At 46.2% G+C, this 20,772-nt stretch overlaps 1 protein-coding gene across 4 annotated transcripts in view; it reads left to right on the top strand.

The window, feature by feature from the left end:
* Positions 1-20,654, top strand: part of abr (ABR activator of RhoGEF and GTPase) — a 102,206-nt gene extending 81,552 nt beyond the window's left edge. For 3 of the 4 annotated variants that reach the window (XM_056411416.1, XM_056411417.1, XM_056411418.1), the window contains 7 exons: positions 14,364-14,423; positions 14,800-14,909; positions 15,059-15,198; positions 15,684-15,818; positions 15,944-16,049; positions 16,772-16,925; positions 19,106-20,654. In XM_056411416.1, coding sequence (XP_056267391.1) covers positions 14,364-14,423; positions 14,800-14,909; positions 15,059-15,198; positions 15,684-15,818; positions 15,944-16,049; positions 16,772-16,925; positions 19,106-19,195 — 795 coding nt within the window. In that variant the 3' untranslated portion in view covers positions 19,196-20,654. The remainder of the gene's footprint in view (positions 1-14,363; positions 14,424-14,799; positions 14,910-15,058; positions 15,199-15,683; positions 15,819-15,943; positions 16,050-16,771; positions 16,926-19,105) is intronic. The other variant, XR_008831242.1, reaches the window with a different exon arrangement.
* Positions 20,655-20,772: the final 118 nt, after the last annotated feature.

The following is a 20,772-nucleotide window of genomic DNA, read 5'->3' as shown; positions in this document are numbered from 1 at the left end:
ACTCTGATTTATGGATGTTATTTTAACCGTAACAAATTTGCCTTGTACAGCTTTATTTTGAGCCATGGGTTTTTATTTTAAGCAAACTCAAGTTTCATCTGTGCTCCTATTGTATCCTATGTTTGCCACAGGTGGGTGGATCAGTTTTAATTAAAGAAAGTGCACTGCATTGTTTATCTGTAATAACCTCCAGTGAGGAGGATCCGGTGAACAAACACAGAGCCGAGGAGCGGCGCATTTTAATCTTGTTGCTACGCATGCAGATCATCAGCTGTGTCGATCCTCACTGTGGCAACACCGCCGGGGAAATGATAATCCAATCGCAATGATGACAATAGAAATGAGAATGAATCAAGATCAGGTCGTCACGAACCAATGTGGAGGAAGAAGAAGGGAGGTCAGATTGTGCAGAACGCCTTGTGTGCAAAGTGTGACCTCATTGTTTGAACGGAGGCTGGTGATGCACAAGCTGCAGCGTTGCTGCTCCTCCATAAGCTCTTACATCATCAGCTCCTCCACCTCTTTTTTTTTTTTTTCCTTCCGCCTCTCTCTCAGTCCTCACCTGCGTCCGAATTTACCGATCGGAGCCCAGAATATTTACTTTAGAGAATTGATAGTTGTAACAAGTTCATGGGGCTCCACTCAGTAGATTTGTATTTAGCTGTCCTCATATCTTTTAATACCCTGAATGCTACTCGTCACAACCACACACCCAGCAACACGCAACAGACTGCCGCTACATGCTCATTTCCTTTCCCTTCTTTGCCCTCACTCTCCATGCTACTTTTGTTCCAAAGTGCTTAATAAGTGATGGAGTGGTTGATCTGAGGAGGATGCTTCCCCCCGCCCCCCGCCCCACACCCCCAAACGGCTCAGATGAAAGGGAAGCAGGAATAATCTGCAAAGCACCCTGAGGCTGTGATTTCCCACCCTGCCAAACCCTCTTCCGTCTCTGTACTCACATTTTAGCACACCCACTGTACCCTGAAGGACCCTCCCTCGAAAGCCCCCCTCATACACACACACTTTTTTCCCATCCATATTTTCTCTTGCCAACAGATCAAAGAGGTGTAGTGGGTCATCCAGAAAAAATACTTATATGGACCGTTTGATTTAATTATCTGCTCGTGGCTGTTGCTGTCAGCCAATCACAGGCCTCCGAGGTTACACATTATTATTTATTTGTTGGTTGAGTAGATCAAAAAAGCCTGAAGCCACTTCACCTTTTGATTTAATCATTTTCTACGGTAATAATGCTGCAATATGAATCTGCACACACACGTTCAGAGATTGTGTAGCATGAGGGCTGCAGTTCAAAATACTTCCTGTTGATCCTATTCACGCATGTATGTTTTAAAGGACAAACAACAAACCTGGCTCAGTGTGCTCCCTTCAATGCAGAATAAAATGCAGAGCTTCCCAAAACACACAGATATGTGTGGAATCTGAACAATCTGTGTGGAGTTAATTCAGAGTTGGATGAGATCTTTTCCATCCTCATGTCAACCAGGAGTCGATTAGCTTAGCATTAGGACTAGAACTCTGCAATTATCACATTGCATTGTAAAATGGACACAGTGCCTTTCTTTCACGAGTAGTTGCTAAAGTTGTTACTCTTCCGCGAGGCAATTTTCCCAAAATGCCCAAATATTCCTTGAACAATCTAATGTAGGAGCCAGCCATCCATCCACTGCAGGTCAGGATGAAAACATAGAAAGACCCCCGCTGGGAGCTGGACCCGAGACGCCTCCTTGCTGTGAGGAGGGCCACTGCACAGCGTCCTATTGGAAACTGGAGTTGTGGTTCACAGGATCTTATTAATGTCAAATATTAATCTGGAATTTCCGGCTCAGTGGCTTAATCTCTGGACTGCTTAGTGTCACTCCCAGTGCTTCGCTTCGTACAAAAGAACAGTGGAGGTCAACTATAAAACATTTCCAGGCAGATGTTTTCAGCAGCTGTACAATGTTCCCAGGATGTCCACCATTCTGTCACTGGGGCTCGTCACATGACACGCCACACCCGATGGACTGCAGCGTCGGCGGCCATCCCGTGTACATGAGCCAGGCGTGGATTCCCAGCTTCCCCATCCATATTCATGTCGGAGCTCGGCGGTCTCTGTGATCGACGGAGCGCCGGGGAATCGCAGAATCAACATAATCACGGTGGATGTCAGGCAGTGGAAACCAGGAACTGGTTCAACGCTCCCTTCCCCCCTCTCCCGGAGCGGCTTTATGAGGGGCCGGGGCACACAGCACATCTATAATGAAGAGCCGGCACTGGTCCTAATGTCAGAACATCTGCTAGCTTACCTTTTTAATGGTGTTCTTTTTTTTAAATGATCTTAAAACTATTTATTTTTAAGTCTCATTCTGACCAACAACGCATTAGGGATTAAAAGCTGCTTGTTGAAATGGAGGACAAAATTAAAGAAGATTTGTGTATTCAAAGAGCAAAAGAGAACGAGTTTCACTCGCATCCCACCAGCTGACGGTCACATGGTCAGGTGATCTGAGCCCGCCGCACACCGCCGACATCCCAGGGATTAACTCTGTTGCTAATTACTTTTTGTCTTCGTTTTCTCTCTTCTTTCCTTTCATGTGGTCTCCAGTTTCTGAACTCTTAATCTCATCTCCCTGTTGGACTGCCTCGTCCTCCAGCTCCCCTCCTTGTGTCTCGCCTTTACTTTTGTTGTGTTTTTCACAGTTCAGCCTCTCGTACGCTTCTTTTATCTCTACAGTACTTTCTATCTACACCTGAGCCTTTTAGGAAAACAGGGGATCTTTGTTCATCTCTTCTCACGCACGGCAAAACACATCTGGCCGGCTACACCGGAGAGTTTGCCTCCAACAAGATGAAGACAAATATTATCCACACACTATAAAAACTATCAGGTTATTATTTTTGCAGTAAATTTGGGATTCCTTGGGGAACTGTGCGCAGAACCGCTGGGTCTGTTTTTTTGAATGCGCGTGGAGTCGGAGTGAGCCCACAGTGCTCTGGGCTCACACGTCTGCATGTCCAGTGCGTGGGCATGTTTTCTTTCATGCCGTGAATAGTGCATGAGCTAACGCCAGATGAGAGCGGAGCACGCAGCGCTTGAATGTACAGTTTGAGTGTGTGTTCGCCCGTGATTTGGTCCTGATGTGACGGGGATGGACTCCGTGTGACCCGGTAGTATGAGGCTCTGCCTAAAGAGGAATTGGCTCGCTGTGCGTCTGGAAATGGAGCGGTTTGCGATTGTGTGTGTAAATATACAGGAGCAAAAGGAGTAGGAGTGTAGGTACGGGGAAAACAATGGAGCATAAAGAGGGCTCTGACGTTTGTTTCATTCAAACTCGACAGTTAAAAATAAATGTGTGCGGAGCAACGTTCAAAGGGAAGAGAGATGTGATTGGTTGCCTTGTGTGAAATGTAGGACTCATACGAGGAAGTAAAAGGCAGGGCTCCAGACTGCGACCAAATGGTCGCATTTTGCGCCTAAAATTAGACACAATGCGAGTAAATTTTTCATCAACTCGCGCATGCGCGACCAGTAAATTAGCAGATTATATATTTTTTGTTATTAAATATTTTTGTTGCTGACTGTGGGATGACCACGGTTATAGGCTAATGTGTGAAAAGAGGCGCATCGCAACGGAGACGATGCGCCCGTCGAGGGCCGCAGAGTGAGAGGTCAGAGGGGATCCTCACCACCGAGCGGCGTCCCCGTCCCCAGAGTTGAATCTCTGGGTCAACTCAGCCGACTCTCACATAGACTGATGCTCACGGTAAACACATTCCATCGGGAGCGCGCGAGGGTTTTGATAAAGTTAGCGGAAGGATTTAAGTGACAACATCCGGTTTTGCAAAGTTAGCGTAAAGAACCACGTGAAACAACATCCGTTTTTCAAAATAAGATGTCGACAAATCATACACGAACATATAAAAGTAAACAATGAACTGATTTTGTATCTTTAGAGATCGTTTCTGAGATTTAGCTTAAATTATGCTAACATTAAAACATTTTTACTGGACCAAGGAAGAGTTTATAAAAATGTGTCAGACTTTTGTATGTTAAGAAAAGTCGTGTATATAGATTTCCCCAAGAGTTCCAGGAAATGAATAATGCAGATGTGTTCCATACATATCTGAAATCCCCTACAATAGCAATCAAACAATTTTTATGTATCAATTAGGACATTTTTCAAAGTAAAAGTCCTAAATGTTTAAAGAAATCGGTAATTTCTTTAATGTTTGAGTTGCTTTATATATGTATTTCCTCATAGTCCTCATAGCAATAATGCTACACAATAAATAGAATGCTTCAATTAACACCGTGATCGGTGATCGGTATTATCGGTGATCGGCAGATACTGATTTCAGTGATCGGTGATCGGCACCAAAAACCTGATCGGTGCATCTCTAGAAACCAACAAATGTTTTGATTGGCCACATCGAAATGCAACATGCACATGCTCAAGGTATATTTTCTCTTAAAATATGTTTAAACTCAATACAGTAACTTCTGAAGAGTTCTCTGTTGTGAATGTTTTGCAGTTCATGAAGGCAAACAGGCATAAGATTGTATATTGTCAAATTATTTATCAGTAATACAGTAAAAATGATGGGAAAACTTTGCAATTCGATTTATAGTGTGCGCCCCTAAATTTTCTGCTTGCGCCCCTAAAATTTTAAGTTAGGGGCCACTGTGCTTCTCGTTAAAAAAGTTTGTCTGGAGCCCTGAAAGGCCTCCGCTGCTCCCAAGGCTTTATGTATGTTCGGGACGACATTTTCCCTTCGAGGCGATTCATCTTTCACATCTCTCAACTCTGGAGTTCCAATGTTGAGACACCTGATGATTATGATTTGTTTAATGTCTTTGACGCCTGCTGCGGTGGCAGAACGTCTGAAACGCATATTACAGCCCAGTCAAAATATACCCCGTCTATTTCTGTGTTCCCTTTCTCTCTCATCTTACCCAAAAATATCTCCCGTCCCCGTGGTTTATTTTTTCATTCTTCTTTTCCCCTCCCGTTTCTCAAACATGGTTTTCCCAGACATTCCTTCCACGTTGTGACGCATGGAGCGTGTACGACTCACTGTTCTGAACACAGAGTTTAAAATACTCTGTGGGGAGGGTTGGCTGAGGTCTCTGCCCCCCCCGCCTGTACGTCACAGAGTCAGACGTACAGGCTGTCCTGCTCACCCTTCCTCTCTGTTCTCTGGTTTTATCTTCACCACAGAAGACGCAACACGCCGTCACCCTGTCTGGTGCTATCTGAGGCTCTGCGATGTGTTCTCTTGCTACTTTTTTCTGCTGCGGTCTGTCGTTTTATGGGGAATATAGAACAGACAAAACGTTAAATGTTCATCTAGATTGTCAATAACACTTTGTGTTCGTATTGGAAAACGGTTTCCTTGGTTATTGATTTGAATCCATTGACGCCATGAGCCATGAAGGGCATATGTTGCAGAAACCCAGTTTATTTCAGAGCACATCTTTTTTTGGGCTTCCTTGTAAACGCAGTCGTGTCCCACCAGCTCAGGAGATATTAAGGAAATAGTGAAGCATGCTGCTCGCTTCTTCTCAGAAGGCCGTCATGAGTCCATCGGTACCATCGGCACCAGTCCACCTGAACCAGCAGACACCGACTCTGGATCCCGGCCTGCATTCAGCCCAGCACACGCCGTGTGGGACGCCCGTCTGCTCGGTTTAGAAGGTCGTGTCCCCCTCTTAGTTCAAATGGGACGGGACACAGCGGACGGAGATGGAGTTTGACGGGCACATCTCCGGCCCCCCTCCCTGTATCGATCCATTATACAGAGGAATAGGACTTTGTAAGAGCAGCCAGCCCCGGCTGTCCTGTTTAATAAAGATGGGGATGCGCTCTGAGCGTGCAAGACAGTTTTGAAGCTTTTACAATTTTAAGTATCCACGATTTCTCCTGTGGTGATGTCGTCCACTGTTTCAGACACAGATTTTTCGTCCGTCACTTCCAAGCTTCTCCACCTTCTCCTCCCTTTTTCTCCTCATCACATTCCTCTCTTTGCTCATTTCCTGAGTGCGTTGCCCAGCTCTGGGAAAGGTTGACAAGGGGTCAAAGTACTGAACAAAACACAGTGCAGCATTTAGCAGTCCCTCCCTCCCTTCCCTCTCTCTCTCTCGCCATCTCTCTCTCTCTCTCTCTCTCTCTCTCTCTCATTGAATGCGTACTACTACCTCCTTCTTTCTTTGGAGGTGTGTCCATCAACATCTGGAGAAGCAGGGCCGCTCAGTGACAACGGGAGCTCATTCACTCCCCCGATCTCTCTCTCCTCCTCCTCCTCCTCCTCGCTTTAGCGCTCCATATCTGTGTTTGCCGTTGTGGAACTCAGATTTGCACAGCGGGGAGATGTGTGCAATGAGCTCACAGAGGAATTATTCTCAGGCTTATCAAGGAGACCATGGCAGCATCTCGCTCTCCTCTCTTTCATCACTCGTTCCTTGTTTGAAGTGAATATCTTTGAAGTGAGCATCAGCTGCAGGAGACTTTTCTTCTTTTTTCTTTTCTTTTGGTCTGCCCGTGACTTCCCGAAGCGCTTTCTCCCACACGGTCAGTCCGGCGGTCAGTGAAAGGCTTCGCGGGGGACCCATCCTCCCCTCTCCTTGTTCTCACGTGGAAGAGGCATTGTTGAACGGCTTTCGGGATGACGGGCATCCTGGCGTCGGATATAAACTTGAACTCTGTGTGTGAGCGCCTGGAGCAGCAGTGCTGCGTGGACCAGAACCAGCACAACCTGAGCAGCCAGCCGCAGACCCCCGCGCTCAAGAGGCACAGCAACACCGGGGCCAAGCTCTGGGGCCGCGTCCGCAGCAAGCTGCTCAGACAAAAGGTCTCTCGCTGACATGTGCACTTGTCCTCTCTTCTCTTTTGTTCTCTCCTGTTCATCACTGTGTCTTCCAGCTGCCTCAGCGCGTGCCTCTCCATGTGTGTGTGTGCTGTCTCTCTCTGTGTCTTTCTTTCAGTGCGGAGTGGGCCATTGTTCTTATCTGACGGCTCTGTTGAATGCAGTAAAACATTTTTTTTAAGCTTTAATTTCTGCTTTCATACTTCCTTAAATGATGTTATTTAACGGCTCACAACTATAAGACGCTACTGACTGTAATGCACACTATGAATATATTGATGAATAGCACTGACACTAGCAAAAGGCTCTCTAGCGACCTGGATGATGGACTGAACCATGAAACTACCAAGGGGTGAAAATCACCATCACTTTAACTTGCCTTGCCTTTCTTGTTCTTCGAACAAAACAAACAACAAATACCTCACACTTAAACTTGGAAAACAATATTAATTAATAAATAATATTTTCTTTTTTTTTTTGCTGGGGTCATGACCTATCTCAAAAATAAAAATATGGAAAAAATATAAAGGTAACAGGGTTATTGAACATTGAATCGTCATTGACCAAGAAGGCAACACAAGGGTTAAAAACACTGTTTTGACGGATGAGACATGAGGACTTCCTCTCTGTATTTTCATTCCTGCCACTTCTTCACCCCGTCTCCGTACATGTTATTTCCAGCTCCCCCTGCTGTCTATTGTAAGCACCGTCCTGCTGTGGCTGAGCTGATCTGACGCACCTTTGGCATTCAAGGCACGGCTGCCACTAATTAACTGTCACATTATCTTAAATAACCTGCGGAACACGCGCCCGGCATATTTGCATCAGATGCTAAAATGCATTGCAAGGGTAAAGTTTGATTTAACTTTTACCCTTTTTTTCTGTTTTTGAAGAGTTCTGTTTGTATGAAGCATGATCCTGTTTTTATCATTCAAAGGCGGGGTGGTTAAAATAATGCAAACAACTGAGGGTGGCATTTATAGGACTGAGGTTCATTTAGAACCTCAATCCTCATTGTTGTCATTTGGTTAAAGCACTCAAGTTGGGTTGAATGACCCTTGTGTTGAGGGATCTGAAACCCCAAGATGAGTGCACACACGCACACACACACACACACACACACACACACACACACACGCACGGCCTGGTGTGGCATCATTTAAATGCAGGTTCTGGATTGTGACTCAAGCCTGGGAGCAGGAAATGGTATTTTTTCCATACATATGTTGTTACTGCTGCTCCAGATGCTTTCTGTATGTGAAAGATGGAGAAGAAGCCCACGAGCCTGTTCTTGTTCTATGCATAGCTCTGCACACGCAGCTAAAACTCTGACTCATTTCTTTATTTTTGTTGCACATGTTTATTCAGCAGTCCTCCTCGTCCTCATCATGAGCGCATCGCCAGCATTTTGAGCTGTTATTTGTGCGCATAATGAACCGGTCCAGGACAAAGAATCCAAGTGCAGAGTGGGCTTGACCTTCGCTTCAGTTCTTCTCGTTATTCAACAGGAAGGCTGACCACTGGTTATACTGTGCGGGATGAAACCGGGGTTACATACTAAGCCCAGACTTTACTGCATCGACCCGCGGGTCCTGTATTGATCCATCCGTTCTTCTCCCCTCTGTTCACACGTCTCCACGTCTTACTACACCGCCCTCCCCTCCTCCCTTCTTCCTCCCAGTTCACCAAGCTGCCCTGTGAAGTCCCAATCATCACTCATTTCCAATGAGACGTTGAATGGCAGGTTGTATGAGCTTTGAGATAGGTTGATCCTATCAGCTTACCCCACATCTCCCCCTTTCTTCTTCTCCCCTCACCTGCATCTCTGCCTCCGCATGGGGGTGAACTCCGTTTGACGGAGGGCGAGAGCCGATGACGGCAGATCATCATCTGATACAGTAACCTGACAAGGCTCCCCGCTGTTCTCTAAAACAAGCTGAAAATGTCAAGATCAGAAGTTTCAGCGAGGCGGGGGTTGAAAAAAAATGGTGAAAAATCGACCCTGAAATGTGTCCTTAAAAACATACTTGTTATGAGGGAGAGCGACATTCTGTGTTTTCGGATAATGATCAAAGGAGGCAGAGGAAGCCGACTTCTGGGTTGTTTGTGTGCATCTGTGGCATGTGTCGTGTTCCTAACAAGGTGTTGAGAGGAATGTGGATGCTAGAGGATGTAGGGGGGAGCACACCGGGGGATTGTTCTCACTCCTTCAGCCCAAAGTGCCACCTAATTAAGGCACGGTGCGACGAGGTGGGAGGCTGGGAACACTAATTAGACTAGACGCAGACACCAATGTACCGTTTGTGTCCCAGCAAAAGAACAAATGACGACAAAGCCGCTGCTTGGTTGTACACAACGTGTTATCTCGCCTGATGACCTTTATTGTCTTTATCGAGTTTAATCAGCTTAGTGGGGGAACAATGGAGCTGACTCGCCGGCTTAGCCACGAAGGAGAATCAGATCCGCCCTCCGCCTCGCTCATCCCTCCTCTTGCCCCCGCTGCATTTTAGCCCACATCCAAAATCACTCTCTTCCATTTTAGTATGTTGATTAGTGCAGATGAGATATTTAAAGGGTTTCATCCCTCCTGCGTGCCTAAAATGCCAGCCAGTCCCCTAATGGCCTTTTTTATATAGGCCACATAAATCTCCGTCTGTCCTCACCGGAGGGCAAAGCCCTTCTTTGGCCCCAATCCATCCTCCGTGGGCAGGATCTGCGATGGGTTAATGAGCTCCGGCAGGAGAGCATCAGGTCAGTAAGGCAGTCTCAGGTTGAGACCCACAATGGCCCCCTCTTGGATGGGCCAGCCTTATCGCCTCTGGCCATATGCAGGGTGGCTTTAATCTTCGCGGGGTGATAACAAGGCATTACTCATCTCATTAGTTGGTGAGAGTTTCTGATTCGGTCACGCAGGGAATGTGAGATATGTATCTGAAATAGTCAAAGACTCAGGGTCCAGGACTTGTTTTCGTTGTTTTCTTTTTCGCTAAAAGTCCCTAACCGGAAAATAAGTTTATTTTCATATAAATGTTTAGATCATGGGAGTTCTCCAACTTTGTAATCAAAACATCGCACCGGCACCTGCTTCAAGACATCATACTCCGCCGAGTACAAGTTGGGAGAGATGATCTAATGGCTTACAAATGGAATGCGAAGTTATTGGTAAAGATCCCAAATGACCTGAATAGTGAGGGGATGAGTTCGCCCACGACTACGCTGTGTCCCCAGGAGGCCGACGAGTGGAAAAACATCTCTGTGAATCGGTCTAAAACTAACATCAGGGGTTCATCAGAGGACAGAAATGTGACTTGGCTGTCAGTCTCTGTAAAGCATATGTGAGCTGCGTCACTGCTGCAGTAGATTAAATCAGATATGTGGTGGTTAGGCTGTAGGACAATGGAACAAAGCAGTGTTTGCATCTGGGACTTCACCAGATGGGTTTGTTTTTGATGATAGCTCGATACCTTGATTTATTCGTTAGTATTCATCCAGGAAAGCTGAACATCACACAACACTACAACATCATGAAGAGTAAATCATATTAGAGTGTTTTTAAGTAGAAATAAAATAATCCAAAAGCACGACTGAGTGAACGACACCGTTGTATTCATTCTTTCTCTGTTCCTACGTGTAGGATAGCTCGTGATTCTGCGAGCAGGCTGCAGGCAGGCTTGTGATGCGTAAGTGTAGCTCTGTGTGTTGATGTTTACAAGCCCCATCAAAGGATCTCACACACACACACACACACACACACACTGCACCGCAGAGATGCACTGGGCGGCTACTCCACAAATCACAACCCTCTGCCGGTCCAAAAGGCCGCGCCGATTGGCTCAAACAGGGAAGTGAGAGGGCGAAGGCAACATGGCAACCGAGTGGCAGACCTCGCCGCGGTGACATCATCAGCTGTGGAGCAAACAGCGAACGTGGTTCATTTGTCGTGCTGCTCGTCTTCTATGAAGCGGATACACTGCAGCATGATGTGTTGGCATGGGGGGGGGGGGGTATTATGGCTCAATCACTGCACAAACACGTCTTTTCAGTTTGAGCTCCGTTCTAATTAGAGGACTAATAAAAAGATCTCTGCAGCGGAGTTAATATTTAATCAGCCAGAGAGCAGCAATAGAAAACTGCAAAGAAACACAAAGAGTGGGGCTGAGGGGGGTAAACAAATCCACTAATTAGCATATTTTTTATATTGTCGCCGACGTGCATTAACTCTTCAGCACAATGGGCTAATTAAGTCCGTTGGGATCCTTCCTGTTGTAGCGTTCACCACGCGGCCGCTGAACAGCAGGACTGAGCCGGTGTGTGTGTGTGTGTGTGTGTGTGTGTGTGTGTGTGTGTGTGTGTGTGTGTGTGTGTGTGTGTGTGTGTGTGTGTGTGTGTGTGTGTGTGTGTGTGTGTGTGTGTGTGTGTGTGTGTGTGTGTGTGTGTGTGTGTGTGTGTGTGTGTGTGTGTGTGTGTGTGTGTGTGATAAAAGAGCCACATTAGCCTCAGGGTATTTCTAAAGAAATATGATAAAAGCACTGGAATGCACATACAAATCCGTCATTGCACTTTTCATCTCTTGTGAGTGGAAAGTGCTGTTCTCCTTCAAAGCACAGGTGTCAAACACAAGGCCCGCAGGCCGAATCTGGCCCGCCATGTCATTTTATGTGGGCCGCGACGGCTTGAAAGACGTATGTTCCTCTCCTTCATGCTGCGTTCACACCTAAATCAAAGCTCATTTCCACCATGGAAAAAATCACCAATATGTGTGCTTTATACGTGTGGTGGAAGTCCCACAAAAGTCGGAACATCAAGCCCCCGTGTCTGGGTTCATAATAATTAATATAATATATAATATTACCCGTAGCCGCACGCAGCTTCTCCAAGAACTGCGTCTGTATGATGGCCGCTTCCAGACGATCAACTTATCCTCCATAGTTTCTGATTCAACAGCAGCGTGACGTCAGTGATGTCAGGCGGAGCATCTCAACGCTGATTGGCTTTAACGACACAGCCTCTCACTAAATGTAGCATGCGCGAATGAGGCACATTTTTAGAGTCGCATCATTCACGCAGCCCGGAGGAAATGAGGCGTTCATCACATCCATACGTGTGCATTGACCTTGTATGCAAACAATATCCCCAGTTCTCACATCATTCATTCCTCCAGACTCGGGTTGAAGTGCATGCTGCTTAATGTTTTTCAGTATTTACCTACCGATAAGGTAATCAGAAGAAAAGTTAATGTATTTTCGAATTGCACTTTTTGTTTAATTTATTTAGAGTTTGTGGATAGAAGCTGCTCCTCAAGACTCTGACTGGTTTCCATAAACCAACGTTGGTTGTCATAGATTCAGTGAGAGAGCCATAAATTACATAATTTGAGGCTTTTTTAGAACTACTTCTCATTATTTCATGTGTGTGCATGAAAGCACTGAATATGTTTTATGTATGTTGTAGTACATTTTGTAAAGATGCACTTTTTGTTTTTAGTTGTCTATATAAGGGAATATTTCTAATTATTAACAATTCACAATTATTTGTTGGGCCAGAGTTATGTTCTGTGTCGAAAAAGCTTTGAACAAAGTTAATGTAATAACGTGCATTATGCGTCAACGTGGATTCTAATAAATATAATTAATTTAAATGGATTTATCCTATAATAATAGAGAAATGTGCTTCATCTAAATACATTTACAATATGTTGACACTCAAATAAACAATAATAAAATGCAAAGAGTCATTTAACAACATGCTCAGGAGTCTGTCTCTTCCACACACGGATCGATACTCGTTATCAGCTGAAAGCGAGGTTGTAAAATGTATTCTTAGCATACTTGTAGGACCTTATTTGCCTTAAAAACACCTCCGTTTCTTTATTTCATTTCCTACCCGGTCCATGCCGTCCACCGTCGGTCAGATTTAGTTGCTGCTCCGTTACCTGCCGCCCTCTTCCTGCTGTCACTCAGGATCAAACCTCAACTCTAGCCGCAGTTGCTTAAACCAGCCGACTGGACACATTCCACGTTAAGTCACCATTTATTCCCAAGAGAGCCGTCTCTTGTCATGTGACCCTTCTCCTGACATGTCCTTCTTAATTGTGAGTGTAATATTGATCATAAACTAAAGTCTGTGCAAGTCTGTCTGAGGCCAAACTGTGTGGGCAGTGATCCCTTTAAACCAATTTGTTTCACAGGAAATGAAAAGTTGTTTTAATTAATGTTTTAATAAAAAAAGAGCCCAGTTGAGGATTTCATTTCCAGAGGCTCAATGAGTGTACCCGCTCCTGTAAAGGGCCCTCTTTGTTTGTACAACCCCTTTGAAGTTCATTCATTTCCAATCCCTTTTTAATCAGCAAAGAGTAATAGGAAGGAAGTAGGTGGGAACGGTCTGTGTTTTTACAGTGAGTCTACTGGGGGGGGGGGTCACGGGAGGCGTCAGCAGTGAGTCCTGGACCGTTGCCCAGTTCTCTCCTTGGCAGAAGCTGTGTGAAGACCCGGTTGCAGTGTTTACCTGTCCCTCGTCTCAAACCCAAACCCTGCTGGGAGAACAGGCTTTAACGATAATACGAGCGCGTGAAACCAATTCCAAATGGCCTTTTTACGAGGTAATGAAGTCCACTCCCTGAGAACCGTTAATGGTTGCAGCCTAATGCCGACAACAAGAGAAGTGTGCTGCCCGCGTGCTCATCCAACAGTCATCGTGTTCCTCGGCACATCGGTACTCAGGGCTGGACTCGCCTAGCTCTGTGTAGTGCAAACGGCCTATACACATTTTATTTTTTTAAAGCCATTAGTTATTGTGGCCTCACACACACACACACACACACACAAGGAGACTTAAAACAACAACAACCTCATGTCTCAGAGGGCATCATGGGACAGGAGATCCAGACTTTGAGAATGTGTTGCGGTGAAGTAGGCCAAGTGTGTGAGCCGAGCCGGAGCCCTGGCTGGACCCCAGGAGACTGCAGAAGGTGTATGTGGGGAAACTGAAGTGGCATCTTCCCCCCTCGGGTTTGTCAGTTGCAGCTTTGTGTTTTCTTGTTCTAACTTAGACACGCCCCCTCAGTGGGCTTCTGCATGCATGCTGGAGGATCTGTGTGTCTCTTGTTTGTTTGGTGGTGATCACGTTTATGTGTGTAAAACTGGGCCGAAGAAGCACTTTTTTTCCCCCTAGCTTCCTTTTGTTGTTCAAGGGGAATAAATAAACCCAATGATTTATGTCGGGGAAGTGTTCTGTTGAAAAGGAAAGTTACGGATGTAACTACGGTTCTATGAATCCCGCACGACCCCGTCACACTCGCTGGGAATAAAGCAAACCGTTCTTTCTTTTGTGTTGAATGTGCAGCTGTGGACTTTTTATTGTCACTTGTCCATGGTGACGATTGTCACCTGATGATATGTATTCTTCTCTTTTTAGGGAATGATCCCTGTGTGAATGAGGTCATTTGCCCTGATTTGGTCCAAATCCGCTCATGTCCGTCTGTCTCTGTCTTACAGCTGGATCCTCAGACTGTGCAGTCCAAGAACTGGCACATGGACGTCATCGAGATGAACGGGGTAAGACACACGCAGCTCAGCTGGAGCTCACACTGTCACATGCATGTTAATATTCTCAAGGCAAGCTTTCCCTCGTGGGTCGGTATCTTCCCTGCAGGATATCCGAGTGAGATTTAGGATTCTCAAGGACAGCGAATTGTGTACAAGCAGATTTTTTGATAAGAAGCATTTAGTTGGAACAAATAATACACATCTGTTCAGCGATAATGTTTACAGTTGTATCTAAATGTTTAGCTGGAAGATGTTGGATATGAAGTACATATTCAAAGTCTTAATGCAAAAAAAGACGGAGGAGCGGCTCGCGAGGGTCCCGGGGTTCACTTGGCTTCTCGGAGCGATGGCGTTTACTTCAGCTGTGTTGTTTGTTCATCGTCAGATCAAAGTGGAATTCTCCATGAAGTTTACAAGTCGGGACCTCAGCCTGAAGAGAATGGCGTCCAAAAAACAGAGTGGCGTGTTTGGAGTCAAAATCAACGTGGTGACAAAGTAAGTGTGTTTTTGCAATCGAGTCCAAAAATGTGCGAACGGTTCCCACCACACACTCTTTGTCGTAGATCTGCGCTCCAACTAAAAGGCCATGAATGGTTTTCATGTATGCAATGGTGAGTGTGTAAAAGTTCTGTCCACGTCCACAGGCGCGAGCGCTCCAAGGTGCCTTACATTGTCCGCCAGTGCATCGAGGAAGTGGAGAAGAGGGGGATCGACGAAGTGGGGATCTACAGGATCTCCGGGGTGGCCACTGATATCCAGGCCCTCAAAGCAGCGTTCGACAGCAGTAAGACACGCCCACTGCCTCACCGGAGAACTCACGACAGCTTTTAACCAGCACTGTGGCGTATCCCGTCAAATAGTCTCATACCATGTGGGCACCGAGCATTGGCCTCCTCTGGCCTCCATACTTGACGAGTTAAAAGGACGTGCGTCTCACAGAGCCAGGCTGGATTGATAGGTTTATTAAAGTGGAGGCACATCTGTTCCCGTGAGAGTGACGGACATCAGAAGCGCCTCTCAGGACGCTCTGGTTGGGGATTGGCCTCAGCGCTCTGGAGAGAGGAGACTTGTGTGAGGGCAGGACAGATGCTGAGCAGCAGCAGCTGTCCAGTTGTTTTCCGTTGCATCACAGTTTCTCAGCTTTTAATTCTGGGGTCCCCTGGACGTGGGCTTATTGCGAGGCCACGTCGTTCCAGCAGCTGTGTTATTGTTCGCCTGTCATATTGTTGCGTGTTGGCTTTTCTGATCGTTGTTTGTGTCGACCTGTAGATACCAAAGACATCCTGGTGATGCTGAGCGACATGGACATCAACGCCATCGCAGGGACACTGAAGCTGTACTTCAGGGAGCTGCCGGAGCCTCTGCTCACCGACCGCCTCTACCGCGCCTTCATGGAGGGCATAGGTGCGACCTTTAGGCCCCCGGATGTGTGTGTTTGTCATCAGTTCGCCCAGCTGGAAGAGGAAAGGGGCCACGATCAAAGAGCTGTCTCGCCCGAATTGGATCTAACTTCTTTTTTTTTCTTTCAGGGCTCTCGGACCCGGCAGCCAAGGAGAACTGCATGATGCACCTCCTGCGCTCTCTGCCCGACCCCAACCTCATGACCTTCCTCCCTCTGCTGGAGCACCTCAAACGGTACACACACACACACACACACATTAACACTCAGACATACTCACAGACTCATCACAGTGTAGACCACACGTCTGTAAAGATGTAACCAAATCTATCGCTGCGATCCATAAACTTGACTTAATTACTTATTATTCTTGACTCTATCCCTGTTCAACCCAATATCGACCTTTTAAATACAAGATACTAATCGTACAGTGGGAATCTTTCAGACCGCTTCATGCCTCATTTTCGGAATCCGTCTCAGTTATTAGTCAACCAGGCCGTTATGTAATCTTCATTTCCCCAAACATCTCACAGGCAGAGAGGCGGGGCCTGGAATATGAAACCCATTTGCTTAAAGTGACATATTCCTTAAAGTCCTAAAGAGCATATAAAAAAGACTTGAATCTATGTTTTCTAATGTTTTGTCTTGAACAGTGTAGATATGTTTTTTATTATTTCACTGGAAGTTATCGATGGCCCTTTTGGACAATTGAAAGGTGTGAGAATAAAAGTGGAGCCTTTCATTCAAACCTTCAGCACATCACCATCTTCACGTTAACCCCCGAAAGTGTGTGTGTGTGTGTGTGTGTGTGTGTGTGTGTGTGTGTGTGTGTGTGTGTGTGTGTGTGTGTGTGTGTGTGTGTGTGTGTGTGTGTGTGTGTGTGTGTGTGTGTGTGTGTGTGTGTGTGTGTGTGTGTGTGTGTGTGTGTGTGTGTGTGTGTGTGTGTGTGTGTGTGCAGGGTGGCTGACAAGGAGCCCATCAACAAGATGTCCCTCCACAACCTGGCCACCGTGTTCGGCCCCACGCTGCTCAGGCCCTCAGAGTTGGAGAGCGCGAAGGCGCTGCACATCACCTCGGCCTCTGACATCTGGTCACATGACGTGATGGCGCAGGTACCTCCTTCACACAGACGAGGCCGCGCGTAGCGTGCAGATGTCCTCGCACTCCGCACATGTTTTTTCTGGGTGTATTTTACTCCCACGCCGCTCAGTGACCCGGGTCAGGGTGCTCGACTCTCCCAGCTGTATTTAGGCTGCAGGCCGTCCCGTCATCTGGACGGCGCGGACGGTTTCCTGTGCACAAATGTCTTTCTTTGACAGAATAAACAATATCCGATGTAAATCATCAGAAATGGGGCGGCATGCACATGCAGTCTCATTACAGTGAAGCCAAGTGTTTGTATTGAGGCTTCTTAAAATACTAAATGTTTATTGCAGAGGTATACAGAACGTCAAACACCAAAGAAAGATGCTTCCGCTGCCATATCCTGAATATAATCTCATAATGGGGACATGATTGATTCTCCTTCTTGTTGTTAAAAGAACCAATCTAGCAAAAATAAAGACATTCCTGGGCCTTTTTCAGAGGATACAATCAAACCCACTGATTCTCAAATTACACCTTCTCGGAGCAGTAACATATGTATTTCATATATATATATATATATCATATATTTATTTAGTTCAGTTACTCGCTTGCAACTGTTTGTCATGTCAGCAGAATAAAACAACCAAATCAAATGTCATACGCCCATCTGAGACTCATTCACATGCAGGCATGAGAATCCCTCACCTTTCGGCGAAATTCGCCGTTTTGAAACCAAAATAGGTGACTTACGTGAATCGTGTAGATCCGAAGAGTTTTTGTTTTGGGGTGGGGGGGGTCAATTGGCCGGCCGGCGTTTATGAGATTGGAGTGGGACACGGAGAAAATGTGGAGTGGTGCTCTTCGCAATAGAACATCTTTGATGGGACGTGTCGCGTCTCGGCCAATCAGCGTCAAGATGTCTTCAGCGTTTGGTGGTTTAGGTTAGCTTGAATGTTAGCCGCTACATCTGCTGCTGTCACGCTGCACGGTGGAGCGATGCTAACAAAGTACCCGTACGTTAAGAGCGATGTGATTTAGCATATTTTTAGTCTCGATACTTCATTAAAAGAGCGATCAGAGCGCACGCGCTGCTCCGTGTCGAGCTGTCTGCGCACACTGCGCAGCGCTAACAGAGAGGGGCGTTAAGTGGCGGAATTGTCAGCTTTAAAAATAAAAATAAAAAAAGATGCCAGAAGTGAAATGTTTAAGTTCAGTGTGCAAAGTTCTGTAACTCTACAGCTGCTCATCCTGATGAACTCTATCATCTGGTCAGATACAGACTAACGGCTTCATAGTGGATCATCAATGCTATGATGGCTCCATGTAGTTTCATTCATATCTTGTAGGCTCATACTAATATTACTGCCATTTGTTAAGTGTTGAAAAAGTTGGTAAAAAGTGAACCATACAGATATTTTATTTATTACTATTATAGATAAATATACCAGTGTCTTATTTATGGTATACTGTTTTTACGGTATTGTATCAGTATCATGATATTTATGGCAGGTATGGTATAGAAGATCATGACAACCAGGTAGAGGCAGAACAGACTCAAGGACCAGACTCGAGGACCAGACTCGAGGACCAGACTCGAGGAACAGACTCGAGGGACAGACTCGAGGGACAGACTCGAGGGACAGACTCGAGGGACAGACTCAAGGAACAGACTCAAGGCTCAGCAGAGCTCAAGACTTGAAGACTTGTTCACGCCAAAAAAAAGGGAAGTTGGTTCATGAATGACCATATTATACACAATATTACTATTATTATAGGGCCCGATCACCAGAATGGAGGACCTACAGACAGGGATGGTTTAACAAACGGGCCTACCGGGCCCATGGGCCCATGAGCTCAGGGGGCCCCTGAGCCAGAGCCTCCGCGCGTGACGTCGCTGTTATTAACATTGTATTGACACATCCAGGCCCAGGGGCTCGTGGTTTCTTAATCCGTCCATGCCTACAGATTATCATACGACGTCCAACATCGATGCTCGTGGAAGTCACCAGCACCCCCCCGCGCCCGCCTATCTTTCTCACCTTTTTCACTCCTGACCCGTTTTCATGCCTGCACATGATTTAGTAAAGCCGTTCCTGCAATAAGCTTCATGTCCGTCTGCTTCCCATCATGCACTGCGGTAATGGGGATCACTTCATTTGGATTGAAATCAAATGAATTTCTAATAACTTGTTTTCTCTCTTCCCAGGTCCAGGTGCTGCTGTATTACCTGCAGCATCCTCCCATCTCCTTTGCCGAACTGAAGCGAAACACGCTCTTCTTTTCCACTGACGTTTAAGCCCCACCCACCTCCCTCAGGGCGCCATCTGGAGAGGAGAGAGTGAGAGACTCCGTACAAACCCCGGTCCCTCGCCGCTCGGTCCTCCTGCCTCACCTCTCCTCCCAAGCAGGCAGCTCATCTCGACTGTACAGCCCCACCCCCACCCCCCCATTCCCTCTCTCTCACACACACACACACACATCCCTCCTGTCTGCACCCCCACCTCACCCTCACCCCACACACACACACACACACACACACCCCCAGTCCTGGAAAGAGATGCAGCCGACCTTGAGGGAGGTGGTGAAGGAGATTTCCTGGTCGTCTACTTGTCACATGTCATGTCCTGTTTGTAAAGACGACAGGGCATTCTTGGACCACACACGGGAAAGATGCCACAGGGGGGGGGGCGCGGCGGCACAGGCGGCATAGGCTCAAAAGCGTGTTTGCATATTGATCTCGGGAACCAGTCGACTCGGCCTCCAGCTTCTTTTTCTTGATCAGAGGCATTCCAGAAAAATGGCATTTATATGTTCAATAGTTCTGTTCAACAGCTGTTATGTTTCCTTTCTCCGTCTTTCTGGCTTTGTGCATGTGGTGGAAAAGGGCGGGGGGGTGAGCGACGATGAGGTCCACCTTGAGAGAGCGAGTGTTGAAGGGACTTTGAGAACCTGTGAGGTTTAGAAGTGGCTGCGAAGCCTTGCTGATATAAATGGCTAGTGACGCAACTCTCGACTGACCAACGAGAGAGGACCGCCCTCCGCAGTGAGTCTTGGCCAAATTAGCCCTACTTATTTTAAATATATATGATATGTGTGCCTGTACAGTTCTGTGCAACTAGATAAATGCTCTAAAGAGTCTGTTTTTTAAAGTTTATTCAGGTAGTGATGTTATTTTAGGCTGACTTTTCTCATTCACCATGTCCATGGTTGGTAAACTGTACTTAAAAAAACAACAGGAAGTCTGGCACTTGATGTTAGCTCACTTTGTAGAGGAGACGGGGCACTCTGTGATATGAGGATTGTTCGGGGGAATAAACTCAAGGAATGGAACATTTAGCTTCTTCTCTTTTTCTTGTTGTTTCATTGCAAGCCTGTTCCAAGTGTCTCACTGCACCGTTATGATATATAGACTTAATTTGTGTAGTTGCCGTCATTGCATGTTCAGCTTGTCAATCAAACCAGGCCCAGGTAACGTGTGTCCGAGGGCCTCGCTCACACTGGCAGACGCCTCTCTGCTCTGTAGAGACGACCTTTCTGCTATCAAGCCTGTGACGTATCTTCAAATACTGTAAGCACTGCTAGATGAGTACTATTTGATATTTTTAATATAAGATTAAAATGAAATAAATAATGTTGTATTTTACTTCCATGGAGAAGATTTCCATCATACTGTAATATTGAGACTAAATGTCGATGTGAACTCCCCCCCCCCCCCTTTTTTTTTTTGTAAAATAAAAGTTACCAAAACGCTCTCACTTTGTGTCTGCCTGGTTCAATAAGACTGTCCCTGTGGAAACCATGAATCAATAACAGCTAATAATAATGAAACTAAATACGACAAGGTAACTTTCATATCGATGTTAATTCTGATTA

Source organism: Pseudoliparis swirei, chromosome 3 (genome assembly GCF_029220125.1).
Source record: "Pseudoliparis swirei isolate HS2019 ecotype Mariana Trench chromosome 3, NWPU_hadal_v1, whole genome shotgun sequence".
In the NCBI taxonomy this organism is placed as follows: domain Eukaryota; kingdom Metazoa; phylum Chordata; class Actinopteri; order Perciformes; family Liparidae; genus Pseudoliparis; species Pseudoliparis swirei.
This window is presented reverse-complemented; position numbering and strand designations above follow the sequence as displayed.